General features: G+C 38.4%; 1 protein-coding gene across 1 annotated transcript; it reads left to right on the top strand.

The window, feature by feature from the left end:
* The first annotated feature begins 842 nt into the window (after positions 1–842).
* LOC110931597 (vegetative cell wall protein gp1-like) lies at positions 843–1,580 on the top strand. Its single transcript, XM_022174983.1, has one exon. The coding sequence runs from the start codon at positions 843–845 to the stop codon at positions 1,578–1,580; it is 738 nt and encodes a 245-aa protein (XP_022030675.1).
* The last annotated feature ends 12,774 nt before the right edge of the window (positions 1,581–14,354 follow it).

Raw genomic sequence — 14,354 nt, 5'->3', positions numbered from 1 at the left:
CACTTAAGATCTAAACATAATCTAAGCAAAATATTTGAGATTTGGTGAAATCTCCTGGGGATTTTAGTGGGGTCCCACGACCAGCCACTCTTACGGGGGGGGGGGGGGCAAAGTGTAATATTTACTCCCAAGTTAATAAATAAGTTGGTTTCAAGTAATAAGTTTAGGGATTTAATGCGTTATTACGTTATAAGGGGTGTTATGATGTTCGGGGACCATAACTAGTTTAGAAACATTAAAACAATGCTTCTAGTAATATTTTTATGTTCCGGGTAATGTCCGGTTGTTCGGTTAAATACCTGTTCGTTAAAGTGCTAAATTGCATCGTTTTAGTGTCCTTTATGTACCCTTTTGTAACCCTTTTAATTCCCAACACTTTGGAGGGTATTCTGGATAATAAAACATGAATTCTGCATGATATTTACATGTTAAAAAGCTGATTTATAGCTGAATTATGCAGAATTCTACATTTAAAGTGCGTTTCGGGTGCTTTTTTGTGCGTATTTTAGCTTCCGGGAAGTCTATTTGTTAACCTTGTGTATACTCTTGGGTTTTAATGTATTCTTGTCATTGGACCTACACCTAGGCTCCAATTCTATTGTCTAACTGCTTTCTGCAGAATTGTCGACACAATGTGTCTTACCGGTGAGTTTACTAGTATTTTTGACGCAACGCAGTTCATTAATGCATAAGGTAATTCTTGTAGTATAAAACGTGCATGAATTCACTTGTATAGTATGTAATCAGACCATGTTGACGTTTAAGCACATAATTGCAGTCATTAAATAATAATTAATGTGTACGGAAATTATCGGTTTGTGCCAGTTGTCACAGATACAGCCATGTCGGCTGTACCATCTCCTCCACATGACTTTGAGCCTGATCTTGAGCTAGACTTTGTTCATATTGATCAGCCCGATACTACACCTGCTGATCCTGAGCCGATACACGCTGGTCCTGAGCCTTTGCCTGACCATGATCCTATTCCATTTGGCTTACCTGACATTGCACCTCTCATACCTGACCCAGTTCCTGCACCCGCTGACCCTCCTGTTGTTGAGCCAGTCACTCCTCCACTTGCACCTGCACCCGTTGATGTTGCTCCTTTTCACCCAGTATTGTCTGATGTTCACCGTGTTGATCTCCCTACTGTTTTCTTGCAGGGCATACCCGCACCCCATCCAGGGGAAGGCACTTCTAGCCAGCAGCCTAGCCATGACCCTCATGTAACAGCATCTTTTCCCCGTATACCTCAGTCTGCACCCTTTGCTCATTTTACTTCTTCGCCACTTGATGAGCCATTTCGATGGTTCCCACCGTACACTATGCCGATTTCTGACCCCTACCATCCATCACACTTTGCAGGCTATACATGGGATGAGTTACTTTTATCCCTTCAGCTTCAGTTCGAGATTATGAGTCGTAGGGTTTTGGAGCTTGAGATGACACCGCGTCCTTTGCCATGTCCTTGTCAGCCAGCTTTTGTTCACCCTCGTTCATCATCGTCCCCATTTTCACATCCTCCTGCACCGCTTACTCCATTTCCCAAGTTTGATACTCGATTTCTTACCGTTGAGTAGCAGATCAATTATCTGTTGCATCATGTTTATCAGCTTGAGGAGGAGCTCGCGCATGTGCGCAGCTTGCTTTTTGTTCCTCCACCTCCTCCTCCACCGCCATCAGCATAGTTGGTTTTTGGTTTTATGTAGGTAGCTTTGCTTTTGATAAGAGCACCACTATTGAGCTGAGCTAGTGAAGCCTTTTGGAGACCACCTTTTGACTGTATGATTTTTGTAGACTGATAGACTTGTTGGACAAGGGTAGTGTGACCCTGTGTTCCTTTTGATATGATACATTTGTAAAACATGTAACAATACTTGTGGTCGATGATTAATGAAAGCTCAAACATCATGTTCTCATTAAATACGTTGTTAAAATTACCTGTTTGTGCTATGATTGTGATGATATATGATGGCTTGCTATGATAATTACTTATATACCTAGGTATATACACCCCTTAGGTCTTATTCGTATAATAACTGCTTATGTTCTTAAGTCCTAATTAAGACCTGACCTATATAATCTTCTTTTAGAAGATGCCTCCTCGAAGGAATACTCAGTTGCCCACAACAGAGGCAGAACTGCAAGAACGGATTTCACAGGTAATTGCACAACATGAGGCCTTGCGCTCTGAACACATCGGAGGTACCTCAGGAAATAACCCGCCTCACGATAATGTTTAAGTAACCTAAGACACATTACAATACGTTTGGACATTCCATGTGCATTTGCTAATGCTTTCTGTGAATGATGATGCCTGTACAAACTGTACTTACAAGCAGTTCCTTGACTGCAAGCCTCTGAACTTTGACGGCACTAGAGGTGCCGTAGCTTTCGTAAGATGGGCTGAGAAGACTGATTCTGTGCTGCGAATGAGCAAGTGTGCGCCAGAGCACCAGGTCACCTACATTTCTAGACTATTCCTAGACGGAGCTCTGTCATGGTAGAACCTTCAGGTTTAGACGCTAGGTGAGGAAGTAGTGTATGGAATGACTTGGGATGAGATGAAGGAGCTGATGCGCAAGAAGTATTGTTCAAGGGCTGAGATTCAGAAGTTGGAAACCGAATTTTGGAATCTGAAAATGGATGGACCCAAGATTGCTGAGTATGTACAGAGATTCCATGATTTGTCTCGTGTTGTGCCCTACATGGTAGAGCCAGAGTTCAAGCGAGTCGAACGTTTCATTTGGGGATCGGTGCCCCAAATTATGAGCATCGTGACTACTTCAAAGCCTTGAACGAGCACGGAAGCCATTGACTTGAGCGTGGCATTGACCGAAGAAGCGATTAGATTGAACAAGTTTTCAATCTCTGAGGGAAAGAAGAAGGAGACTCACGTCGAGTCATCAGGAGAGAACAAGAGGAAGTTCTTGAATTTCAAGAAGGGTACCCAATGAAACAACAACAGTAGTAACAAGAAAAGAGAGGCGAACCCACCAGTCGAGGTCAGGACTGGTGCTGCTACTGCTGAAGGCAAGGGGAAAGGATACATGGGCACTCTACCCAAGTGTGATGTGTGCCAGTTCCATCATGTCGGCTAGTGTAGGTTTAGGAAATGTGAAAACTGTGGAAAGAATGGTCATTCGAAGGAAACGTGTTGGGCTGGGAATGGTCGTGGGAATGGTGGCCAGAGAGGTAATGGCAATGGAAACCGTGGTGGAAACGGTTATGGAAACCGCAATCAAGGAGGAAATGGCGGTAATGGAAATCGTGGTGGTTCTGGAAACCAAGCTGGTAACGGAAACCGTGGAGCAAACAACAATCAGGGCGGTACTGGAAACAGACAAGGTTGCTTTAGCTGTGGAGATGTTGGGCATTTCAAGCAGGGTTGCCTGAAGAACAATTAAGCCCAAGGAAGAGTTTTCAACATTGGAGCTAGGGAAGCTCGTCAAGATCCGAACGTAGTCACTGGTACGTTCCCTATCAACCAACACTTTGCATCTGTGCTATTTGATACTGGTGTCGATTATAGCTTCGTGTCCTTAGAATTTAAGAATATACTCGGGTTAGTTGCAAGTAAGTTAGATATTTTGTACTCAATAGAACTAGCTAATGGAAAGCTAGTAGAGGCAAACAAAGTAATTAGAGGTTGTGTGATAGAGCTTGGAGAGCGTGAGTTTACGCTCGACCTTCTACCAGTAGAGTTGGGAAGCTTTGACGTGATAGTTGGAATGGATTGGTTATCGAGTAACCGAGCTAAGATCGTATGTCATGAGAAGATCATTCGCATCCCGATGGCGAATGAAGAGATAGTAGTGCACAGAGAAAAGCATGATACGCCTCTAAGGATTATCAGTTGCTTGAAGGCACGAAAGTTTATGCGGAAAGGATGTGTTGCCTTTTTGGCTCACATTGTTGATAAAGAAGCCGAAGAGCCGAAGCTGGAAGATATCCATGTGGTAAGGGAATATCCTGAAGTCTTCCTCGAAGACTTGCCAGGATTGCCGCCGCAACGATAAGTCGAGTTCCATATTGACTTGGTTCCAGGCGCCGCGCCTGTAGCCAAGGCACCTTATCGACTTGCGCCTTCTGAGATGCAAGAGTTATCGACGCAGCTTCAGGAGCTTTTGGACAAGGGATTCATTAGACCAAGCTTCTCGCCTTGGGGAGCTCCAGTTTTGTTTGTCAAGAAGAAGGACGGTAGTTTTCGCATGTGCATTGACTACCGAGAGATGAACAAGTTAACCATCAAGAATCGGTATCCCTTGCCGAGGATTGATGATTTGTTCGATCAACTTCAGGGTTCGAGTTACTACTCCAAGATTGATCTTCGATCACGTTATCACCAGCTGCGAATTCAGGAAGAAAGTATACTGAAGACTGCCTTTAGAACTCGTTATGGACATTACGAGTTTCTAGTGATGCCGTTTGGTTCGACAAACACACCGGCAGTGTTTATGGACTTGATGAACCGAGTTTGCAAGCCGTATCTCGATAAATTCGTGATTGTTTTTATCGATGATATTTTGATTTATTCGTGGATGAAGGAAGAGCATGAGCAACACCTTAGAGCCATTTTAGAGCTGCTCAAGAAGGAGAAACTGTATGCTAAGTTCTCGAAGTGCGAGTTCTGGTTGCTTGAAGTACAGTTCCTTAGTCATGTAGTGAATGGAGATGGAATCCATGTGGATCCCACCAAGATCGAGGTGATTAAGAATTGGGAAACTCCGAAGACGCCAACCGAGATCCATCAGTTTTTGGGTTTAGCTGGGTACTACCGCAGATTCATTGAGGATTTTTCGAAAATCGCTCAACCGCTGACCTCCCTTACTCAAAAGGACAAGAAGTACGAATGGGGAGACAAACAAGAGAAAGCCTTTCAGTTACTAAAGAACAAGCTTTGCGATGCACCTATTTTATCCCTACCCGAAGGCACCGATGACTTCGTAGTATACTGTGACGCCTCACGTCAGGGATTGGGCTGCGTGCTGATGCAGCGACAGAAGGTTATCGCTTATGCATCACGCCAGTTGAAGATTCATGAGAAAAATTACACCACACATGATTTGGAATTAGGCGCAGTGGTGTTTGCTTTAAAGATTTGGCGGCATTATTTGTATGGTACCCGATGCATAATCTTTACAGATCACAAGAGCCTACAACACATATTCGATCAAAAAGAGCTTAACATGAGACAACGATGATGGGTTGAGTTGTTAAATGATTATGATTGCGAAATCAAATATCACCCAGGAAAGGCGAATGTGGTGGCAGACGCCTTAAGTCGGAAATAGAGGATTAAGCCCATAAGGGTTAGGACTTTGGAGATGATTATACAGACGGACCTCTCGTTGTGCATTCGTGCTGCACAAAGGGAAGCCCTTAAGAAGGAGAATCTTAAGGATGAGTATCTCCGTGGGATGGAGAAAAAGTTGGTACCCAACAAGGAAGGAACCTTGTGCTTTACGGGACGAATTTGAGTTCCGCTTTTTGGTGGTCTTAGAGACGTTATTTTTTATGAAGCTCATAAATTGAGGTACTCGATCCACCCAGGATCGGACACGATGTACCAAGATTTGAAAGACTATTATTGGTGGCCAAGACTGAAGGGAGATGTTACTACCTATGTTGGAAAATGCTTGACTTGTGCCAAAGTAAAGGCCGAGTATCAGAAGCCTTCAGGTCTTCTGCAGCAACCTGAGATACCCATGTGGAAGTGGGAACAGATCTCAATGGATTTCATAACCAAGTTGCCCAAGACACCCAGAGGTCACGACACGATTTGGGTAATCGTAGACCGTCTGACAAAGTCTACACACTTTTTGCCAATCAGAGAAAAGGATAACACTGGTAAGCTAGCTGAGCTATACCTAAGGGAGATAGTCGCACGTCATGGAGTGCCTATCTCAATAATATCTGATAGAGACGGACGATTTGTGTCAAGAATTTGGCAATCTTTTCAAGAAGCGTTTGGTTCTCAGTTAAATCTGAGCACAACATTTCATCCACAGACGGACGGTCAAAGTGAAAGAACGATTCAGACGCTTGAAGATATGTTACGATCTTGCATAATGGACTTGGGTGGCAGTTGGGACACTCACCTGTCTTTGGTTGAGTTCTCCTATAACAACAGCTACCATACAAGCATTCAAGCTGCATCGTTCGAAGCTCTGTACGGACGAAAGTGTCAATCACCGTTATGCTGGGCAGATGCAGGTGATAGACAGCTGGTTGGTCCTAAATTGGTCCAAGAGACTACAGATAAGATCATGCAGATCCGAGAACACATCAAAGCGGCTCGTGATCGACAAAAGAGTTATGCGGACCAAAGAAGGAAACCTTTGGAATTTGAAGTGGGTGATATGGTTTTGTTGAAAGTCTCACCTTGGAAAGGTGTGGCATGCTTTGGGAAGCATGGAAAGTTAAACCCATGATTTATCGGACCGTTCAAAATTCTGGAAAGGATTGGTACTGTAGCGTACAAGTTGGAGCTACTGACAGAACTAAATGGCTTTCATGATACATTCCATGTATCTAATCTTAAGAAGAGTTCAACACAGGAAACAGTGGTTATTCCTGCTGACGAAGTTCACATTGACGACACACTCCACTTTACCGAAGAACCTATTGAGGTTACCAATTGGAAGGTTAACAAGACTCAGAGAAGTAGTGTTAAACTCGTCAAGGTTCCCTAGAATGCGCGTCACGACCCAGAGTTTACTTGGGAGCATGAGGACCGCATGAAAGCTAAATATCCGCATTTATTCCCTAACTCCCCTGCTGCTAGTAGTAAGACTTAAAATTTAGGGACGGAATTGTCTTAACAGGGGGAGAATGTGACAACTGTCAAAATTCCAGGTATCCGTACAACTATCAAACCATGATTAATGCTTAATGATTGTGCTGAATTACAATTAACTGCTTACTGATTATTGCCATATTATGTGCATCATATGTTGCTTAATGTCGTATCATTATTGCATGAGAACTTTATTCGATGCATTAAATACAGTTAGCATAGTTATCAGACAAATCAGGAAAATGCTGACGGAGTTCAGTAAATAGACAGACGTTGTATTGAGACCTAGAATGGGCCAGAAACTAAGTATTACACTAGTATAGTGTGTAGGAAAGTAAGGATCATGAAACTGCCTTCCTAGAGATAGTTTAAGTGCCGGAAAGTGCCTAAAACTCACATAAAGTGCTGAATTCAGCAAAAATCAGCATTTAAACAATCTAATATCATGCAGAAATATGGTTAAATGGTCCTGAATGCTTTCCTAAGTGTCGGGAATCAAAACTGTCATAAAATGTAACATAAAACACACTAAACTGCATAATTTAGCACCTTAACGAACCAGTAACCAACTAAACAACCGGACACTACCTGAAACACCAAATTTTCACTAGAAGCACTGCTTTAACATTACCAAGCTAGTTATGGTCCCCGAACATCATAACACATCATAAGAATATCTAGTAACTAAATCCTAACTAATACTTACATTTTAACCTTAATGTAACTAGTTTAGTTTAAACCTAGTCTAGACCCCCCCCCCCACATATGAAATCGGCCAACACATGGCCCACCATCAAGATTTGATTCAATATTATATTTGATCATGTTTCCCTCATTTAGAGATATTATACATGAGATAAAACTAGAAAATGGATTATAAATATATCTAAGTGTTCATAACTTCATTACTTCACACACTAAAACACCTACTCTTTCTCCTCCTCTTCTTCTTGCTCTCGGCCGACCCCAAGCACACCAACATCACCATCATTCATCCATCCTACATCCATTCCAAGCATATACAAGTGTGTTAGAGGTTACATAAAGGAGCTAGAAGCTTTCGGAAGTGGAAGGACCTCTCTTATTTGCTTTTATCCATCCCTTATCTTCTCTTGATCATCCCTAGCCTTGAGCTAGTGGTAAGAACTTTGATCTTTCCATTTCACTTCTATTTTAGGTGGTTAAGAGATGTTACATAAAGTTAATCATGAAGAACACTAAGAATCACAAGAATAAAACTTGAACATAAGCTTGAATATTGAAGAAACTAAGATGTTTATGTGTTGTAATACTTGTTGATTGTTGATTTTTTTGTAAAAATGATGTTGATCATCATATGATCTTGCTAGATCATGATTAAAAACATAATCTAGCAAGATGAGAGGATGAAAGTGTTATAGGATCAAAGATCATCCTCATAAGAAACATGAACTTGAAAGAATATGTGATTTTATTGAAAAATAATGATCAAAGTAAGTTGTAATACTTGTAGACCTATAGATTTATGGATGATTTTTCAAAGAAACCAAGTTAAAAATACAAGTTTTACTAAATCTTGGTTCTTACATAAATAAACTCTATTTTTCAAGGTTAAACAAGTGTAGAAACACTTATGTAACAAGAAAAATTAAAGAAGAAATATTCTTGAAAAAACATGAATATAAGTTGTGAAGATCCATTTCCTTTAAAAATGATGTTTTTAAAGAATCAAACACGCTTTAAAGGGTAACAAGGCTTACTAAGAACACTAGTAAGTTACTACAAATTTTTGTGAAATTTCAAGTTCATGAAGTAGTAGATTATACTTGTTTTGGCAAAATTAGTAAGTAAAGATTGTTCATTGTTGATTGTGAATTGATTGTATTGATTTTACAAAAGAAAATGATATACCTTGATGGTATGGAAACCTCCATTTTTAGGGGAAAATATGGCAAATTTTTTCTAAAATTAAACACTTAGAAAAAAATATTTCTAAACAAATATTTACAAGTGTATTTTAAACCACAAACTTTTACATAAACTTTGCCATAATTTTTGGTTACAAAAATATAAATATTGGAAGTTGGTTTTCATAAATAAAAGTGACTAAATATGTATTTAGAAAATATATATTTAGAAGTCACCATGTGTGTGATTATTTGTATACTTTGTGTATTAGTTATATTATTTTAGGACATGAAATAATATAACTCATCAAAATACCAAAAATTACAATCCAAAATATTACCAAAATTCCAAGAATATAAATATACAAGTTATACACAAAATATTGATGAAACCGAACCAAGGAATATAACTTACAAAATACTCCGGAAATAATATTCATATGTATATTTTGGCAAATAATATTTTAGGCACCAAGTGAATAAAAATATGATTTTTACAATTACTACAAGAATATATCATATTTTGAAACGAGAAAAATATATTGTTTTTGGTAAGTATAAATATATATTTTTCCGGAAATTTTTAGAAGATATATTATTTTTGAAAGAAATATATATTTTCTCAACAAATATGAAAACACAAATATTTTGCCAAAGAAAAATTATAAATAATTTTTCTAAGTAATATTTATTGAAATATATATTTTGGAAATATATATTGGTGAACTTTGATTAAAGATAATATTCCGGAATAATTAATACGAAAATAAGTATAAGAATACTTAATAAATACAATAAAGATACGTATTCTCGTACGTATAAATACACACCGGAATACGACACCTATACATGGCAAAATATACAAGTATAAGATACCCCAATCCTTGGGAAGGAAATATAAGTATAAATACTTGAAAAGTATTAAGTTAAAATATATTGTTATGACAATTATTCCAAAATTCAATAAATATAGTTTAAGTTAGAATATTTATTATTTTAACAAATAATTATATAATATGGAATAATATTGAAGACACAAAGAACGTAACTCAAGGACACTAATTAATACTAATTTAAGGCACGGCCCGCTCGTCTAGTAGATCATAGTACGTTGTAGGTAGTCGTGTACGCTAGGCGAAGCTTGAGTTACTGTGATTCGAAGACGCAGGACTATGAATTCATGTTCCCCCTTTTCTTTAATTGTTTTCGGTTTTATAACTTCGGGGGTGAAGTACATGTTACAACTGTTTACAAACGTTATTATTTGGTATGGTTAGCTAAGGAAGGGTACTGCTAGATCATGTGGGTGGTTGGTACGACGCTTAAGACCATCAATCCTCTTTGTAGGACCGAGGGACATGAGTGATAGATCTATTTGGGTGTAGCGAGCCCACACCCGTGTGGACCAGGGTGGCCCACGAGGTGACTATGTCTTATTCCCGGAGACAAATTTGCTAGGTTTGAGTCTTCCTGCATCACGTCACACATATTAATGGCCTTGCAAACCATTAATGATCTGTTTTTCCTTGTTGCTTTCATACCAGGGTTTTATATACATACATACATTTTTACAACGGTTTCAAAGGTTTATTCAAACACCCATGAACTCGCTCAACTTTTGTTGATGATTTTAAACTACATGTATTTCAGGGAATTAAACGTGGATCTGGCGGGCGTTCGGAAGTTCCAAGTGTTGTTTGAGAATAAAAGATGTCATCCATGGTCTTAGGGTTTGGTTAGTGTGTCTTATCCTGGACGAGACACATCTTCCAAAACCTGGTTTTATTTAATGTCTTTTGTCGAGTCCTTGTGAACTCTTAAACAAGTTGCATGATTTGTACTCGAATTTGATTCTATGTTTTAAAACAATGTTGTTGCTATGTTTTTAAAACTTATTTAATGGATTAACATCTTCGGTTTTATCATATAGTTGTTGTTATGATTGAATGCAATGATATTAAGCAAGTCACACCAAATCACGCTTCCGCAAAAAGTCAGGGTGTGACAACTAGTGAGTGTTTAAGTTATTTTCTAGCCAATAATATCATGTCATGTCAAGTCCTCACTCCACTCCTTATTTTGCACTCAATCACTGGCAATGGACAAACACATTGAGAGTGGTAAAGAATTAAAAAAAAATATGATTGGTTGAAAAAGGGTAGGGTCCACCATTACCCCCCCCCCCCTCTCTCTCTCTCTCTCTCTTCTTCCTCAACTCGGTGAATACTCACCGCTATTCCCCACCTCTCTCCTCTCCCCGATCACCGAAACACCCCTGGCTAAACATCACCGATCGGTAAACCACCTCCTCACATGAGTTTCTCGAACCCACTCCGCCCCCTTATAACAAACAAGTGCACGCACATTCAAATGATCATCAATTGAAACAAAACCAATTAGACATGAGGCTATAATGCTTACTGGATTAGAAAAAATAAAAATTAAGCATGGACCTTTAATGATTTAAAGTATACTAATTAAATTCAAGTAACTGGGATTAATTTTTGAAATATAATTATGTTTATTATGTAATTATTTTATAAGAAAACAAAACAATGGTGTCGTTTGTAAAAGACAATGGTGTCGCTCGTAAAAAAAAACAATGGTGTCGCTCAAATTTTTCCTATTATACGTTGTATTTGCTAAACAAAATTCAATGGTGTCGGACGACACCGTTTTTCAAAGTGTGGCTCCGCCACTGTACACAAGGGCGTAGGATAGTGGGGACGGAAGGGGGCGGCCGACCCTCCGAACTTTTCGCTCAGTAGTGGAGAGTATGTAGTTTTCGTGTAGAAATTTTTGGGTATATACGTTTTCGACCCCCCGTTTTATAGAAATTTTTGGGTGTGTACGTTTTCGACCCCCGGTCGGAAATCGTACAAAACATATTTTTAAACCCATTTCATCTATTGTTTCATTTGTTTTATGAAACCATATCAAAACATCTCATTAGGTGATTCATCTTGCACATTTATGACATATTAACATAAAATAACAAGGGAAGGGATTAAAGTTTACTACTAGCCAAGGCCTAGGATAGGGAAGACGATCAAGAGTGTGGATGAAGGTTTCTCCTTGGATTTTGAGGTGCAAGCTCCAAGTTAAGTTCCAAGCGATACAAAGCACTTCAAAATGTGTTGATTCAAGGCTTAATTATGGAGTTTTGTTGAAAGAAAAATGGAATTGGGTTTGGTGCGTTCTTGGCAGTAGGTTATAGAGAGAAGAAAGGGAGTTGTGTTTGATTCAAGTGAAATGTAGTATATTCATGATAAATAAGTGGTCTTGCAAACATCATGATTACAAAATACATTCCCAAGGCATGCATACAATTTTACAAGCCAGGGCAAAAAAAATTGGGTGGGGTAAGATGTACATGGCCAAAAAGAGAAGAAAGAATGGTTGTCATGAGTGATTTTTGGATCTAGTCATTTGAAGGCTTCCTCATGGACATTAAAATTGTTATTACGGCTAATATGGGTATTTTATGTAGTTTTAAATAGGGCAATAATTCTTGACAAGACCCGAAACCCGACAGAAAATAGGTTAGGGTTGACTAACATGACCCATTTAAAAAACGAGTCGGTTTGGGATTGACCCCTATTAAAGTATGTCAGGTTCGGGTTGACCCGTATAAAAATAGGTTGACACGTTAACCTGTTTAACTATTTAGAAAAATAAAAAAAAAAATTATATTTTTTTTCCTTTTCAATTTACATGATTAGTCATAATAATATTAGTTTTGACACATTATATTATTTACTTATCACACTCATACTTACCATCAAACATGTTATCGATACCTCGTTTTAAAACCCAACAACTCGCTTATAAATCGTCAACTTGTATGACTCATTTAAAATATATAGGTTAAACGGATCATGTTCGGGTCGGCCCGAATTCATATATGTGCGGGTTAGGGTTGAAATCTTTGACTCAAATAATAATATGGGTTGTGTTCGGGTTTACGTACCCACCAAACCGCAACTTGTTAACACACAAACCCATCAACCCAACACGATTGACATCCCTAGTTTTAAGCCTCTAATCATGTTTAATATACTATAGATTGTTCATTAAATAATTACACATGGTCTAAATTTGGGTGCAGAAATTTTAATTGGTGATAGAATTAATGATAACACGTGAAAATCGGACAACAAGACATCAATTTATCAACTTATGGTTTTCACATTGGAAATTCGGTTGTTTTCAGTTCAGTTATTACGGTGCTAACACGTTAAAATATGGATGAGCTCGGTACCTGTAACGACACCGAAAGTACCGATCTGGAAAATCATCGAAATTAGGTACCGGCACCGAAAATGCTCGGTACAATAAGGTATGGTATTTGAAGGTAAAAATCAATAAATATAGGTATGGTGCTAGAACGGTGTCTAACCGAAAGTAACGATTCTGAAAACGCCAAAAGGTGGGTACCAAATTGGTACCGAAAATGATTTGGTATAGTAAATTTGGTACCGATACGATACCGGTTTGATTATAGGATTTGATACGATTTTCTCATCAATAATCTAAATATACAAGTTAATTTACATGCTACAATTCATTAATTACGTAAAAAGACAAAAAATAAAGCAAAATAAGTTGTTGTGTATATAAAACCTCATTTAAACGAAATATAGTTTACTTACTGTGTGTATGAAAAGTAATCTAAACTGTTCAATTACTTGCATTGCTACGTTGCTACAGGATTTGATGAGCTCGGTACCAACCGGTACCGAAAATACCGTTACCGAAATCCCCAAAAATGGGTACCGGTACCGAATATACCTGGTAAAGTACGGCTTGATACGGTCGATACTGGTACAGCACCGGTATTTGAGGGTAAAACCCGATGAATACCAGTGCCGAACGAATACCGAAAATACACTCAGTTTGATAAATTTGATACCGGTACCGGTACCCAATACTATTCATTCATATCTATTTTTATTACTTTTCATTCAAGACTCTTTTTAATATTTATTTATTGTTACTGTTCATTCCCTTAGCGTTTTAATAGGTGAATTTTGCGTTGAATCACATAATAATTCCACTAATTTAATGTTCCAGCTATATTAGAACAATTTCATTTATTAAAATTCATCGGGTAATCATCAGCGTTCATTTATAATATTTTTACCGCTACGCGATATGGTAGACTTCTAATGCAACCTTATAGACTCAAAATTAATTAAGATGTATGGATAACGTGATTATTTGTTGGGTGTCACAGTTGGCAACTACGTCACCAACAGGTTGTGCTATGAACACTAACCGGATCCGCAATGTGCTATAAGCAACAACTACAACTAATAGTAACTTGTGCTATCTGACTGTGATCGTAGCAACTTGAAAATAATCATGATCATAGCTACTTATGGTATTAAAAGTAAGTGTGCATCAACAACTTGGGCAATCATATCATTAGTAACTCAACAGATTACAAGTAGTAACTAAGTTATTGCTAAAGAAGTTTACTAGGAGTAACTAAGGTGGTGTTTGTTTTTTCTTCAAACATCTTCAAGGGAGCTGATGTCTGCAGGCGTGCAGACGTTACCCTTGAAGACTGTTTGTTTTTTTCTTTTAAACAGATCTAAAAATGACTTTTTTCAGCTTAAAAAAAAGCTATGACACCCTTTCTTCTAACATCTTCACAAAACACCCTC

This window comes from Helianthus annuus, chromosome 3 (genome assembly GCF_002127325.2).
Source record: "Helianthus annuus cultivar XRQ/B chromosome 3, HanXRQr2.0-SUNRISE, whole genome shotgun sequence".
In the NCBI taxonomy this organism is placed as follows: domain Eukaryota; kingdom Viridiplantae; phylum Streptophyta; class Magnoliopsida; order Asterales; family Asteraceae; genus Helianthus; species Helianthus annuus.
This window is presented reverse-complemented; position numbering and strand designations above follow the sequence as displayed.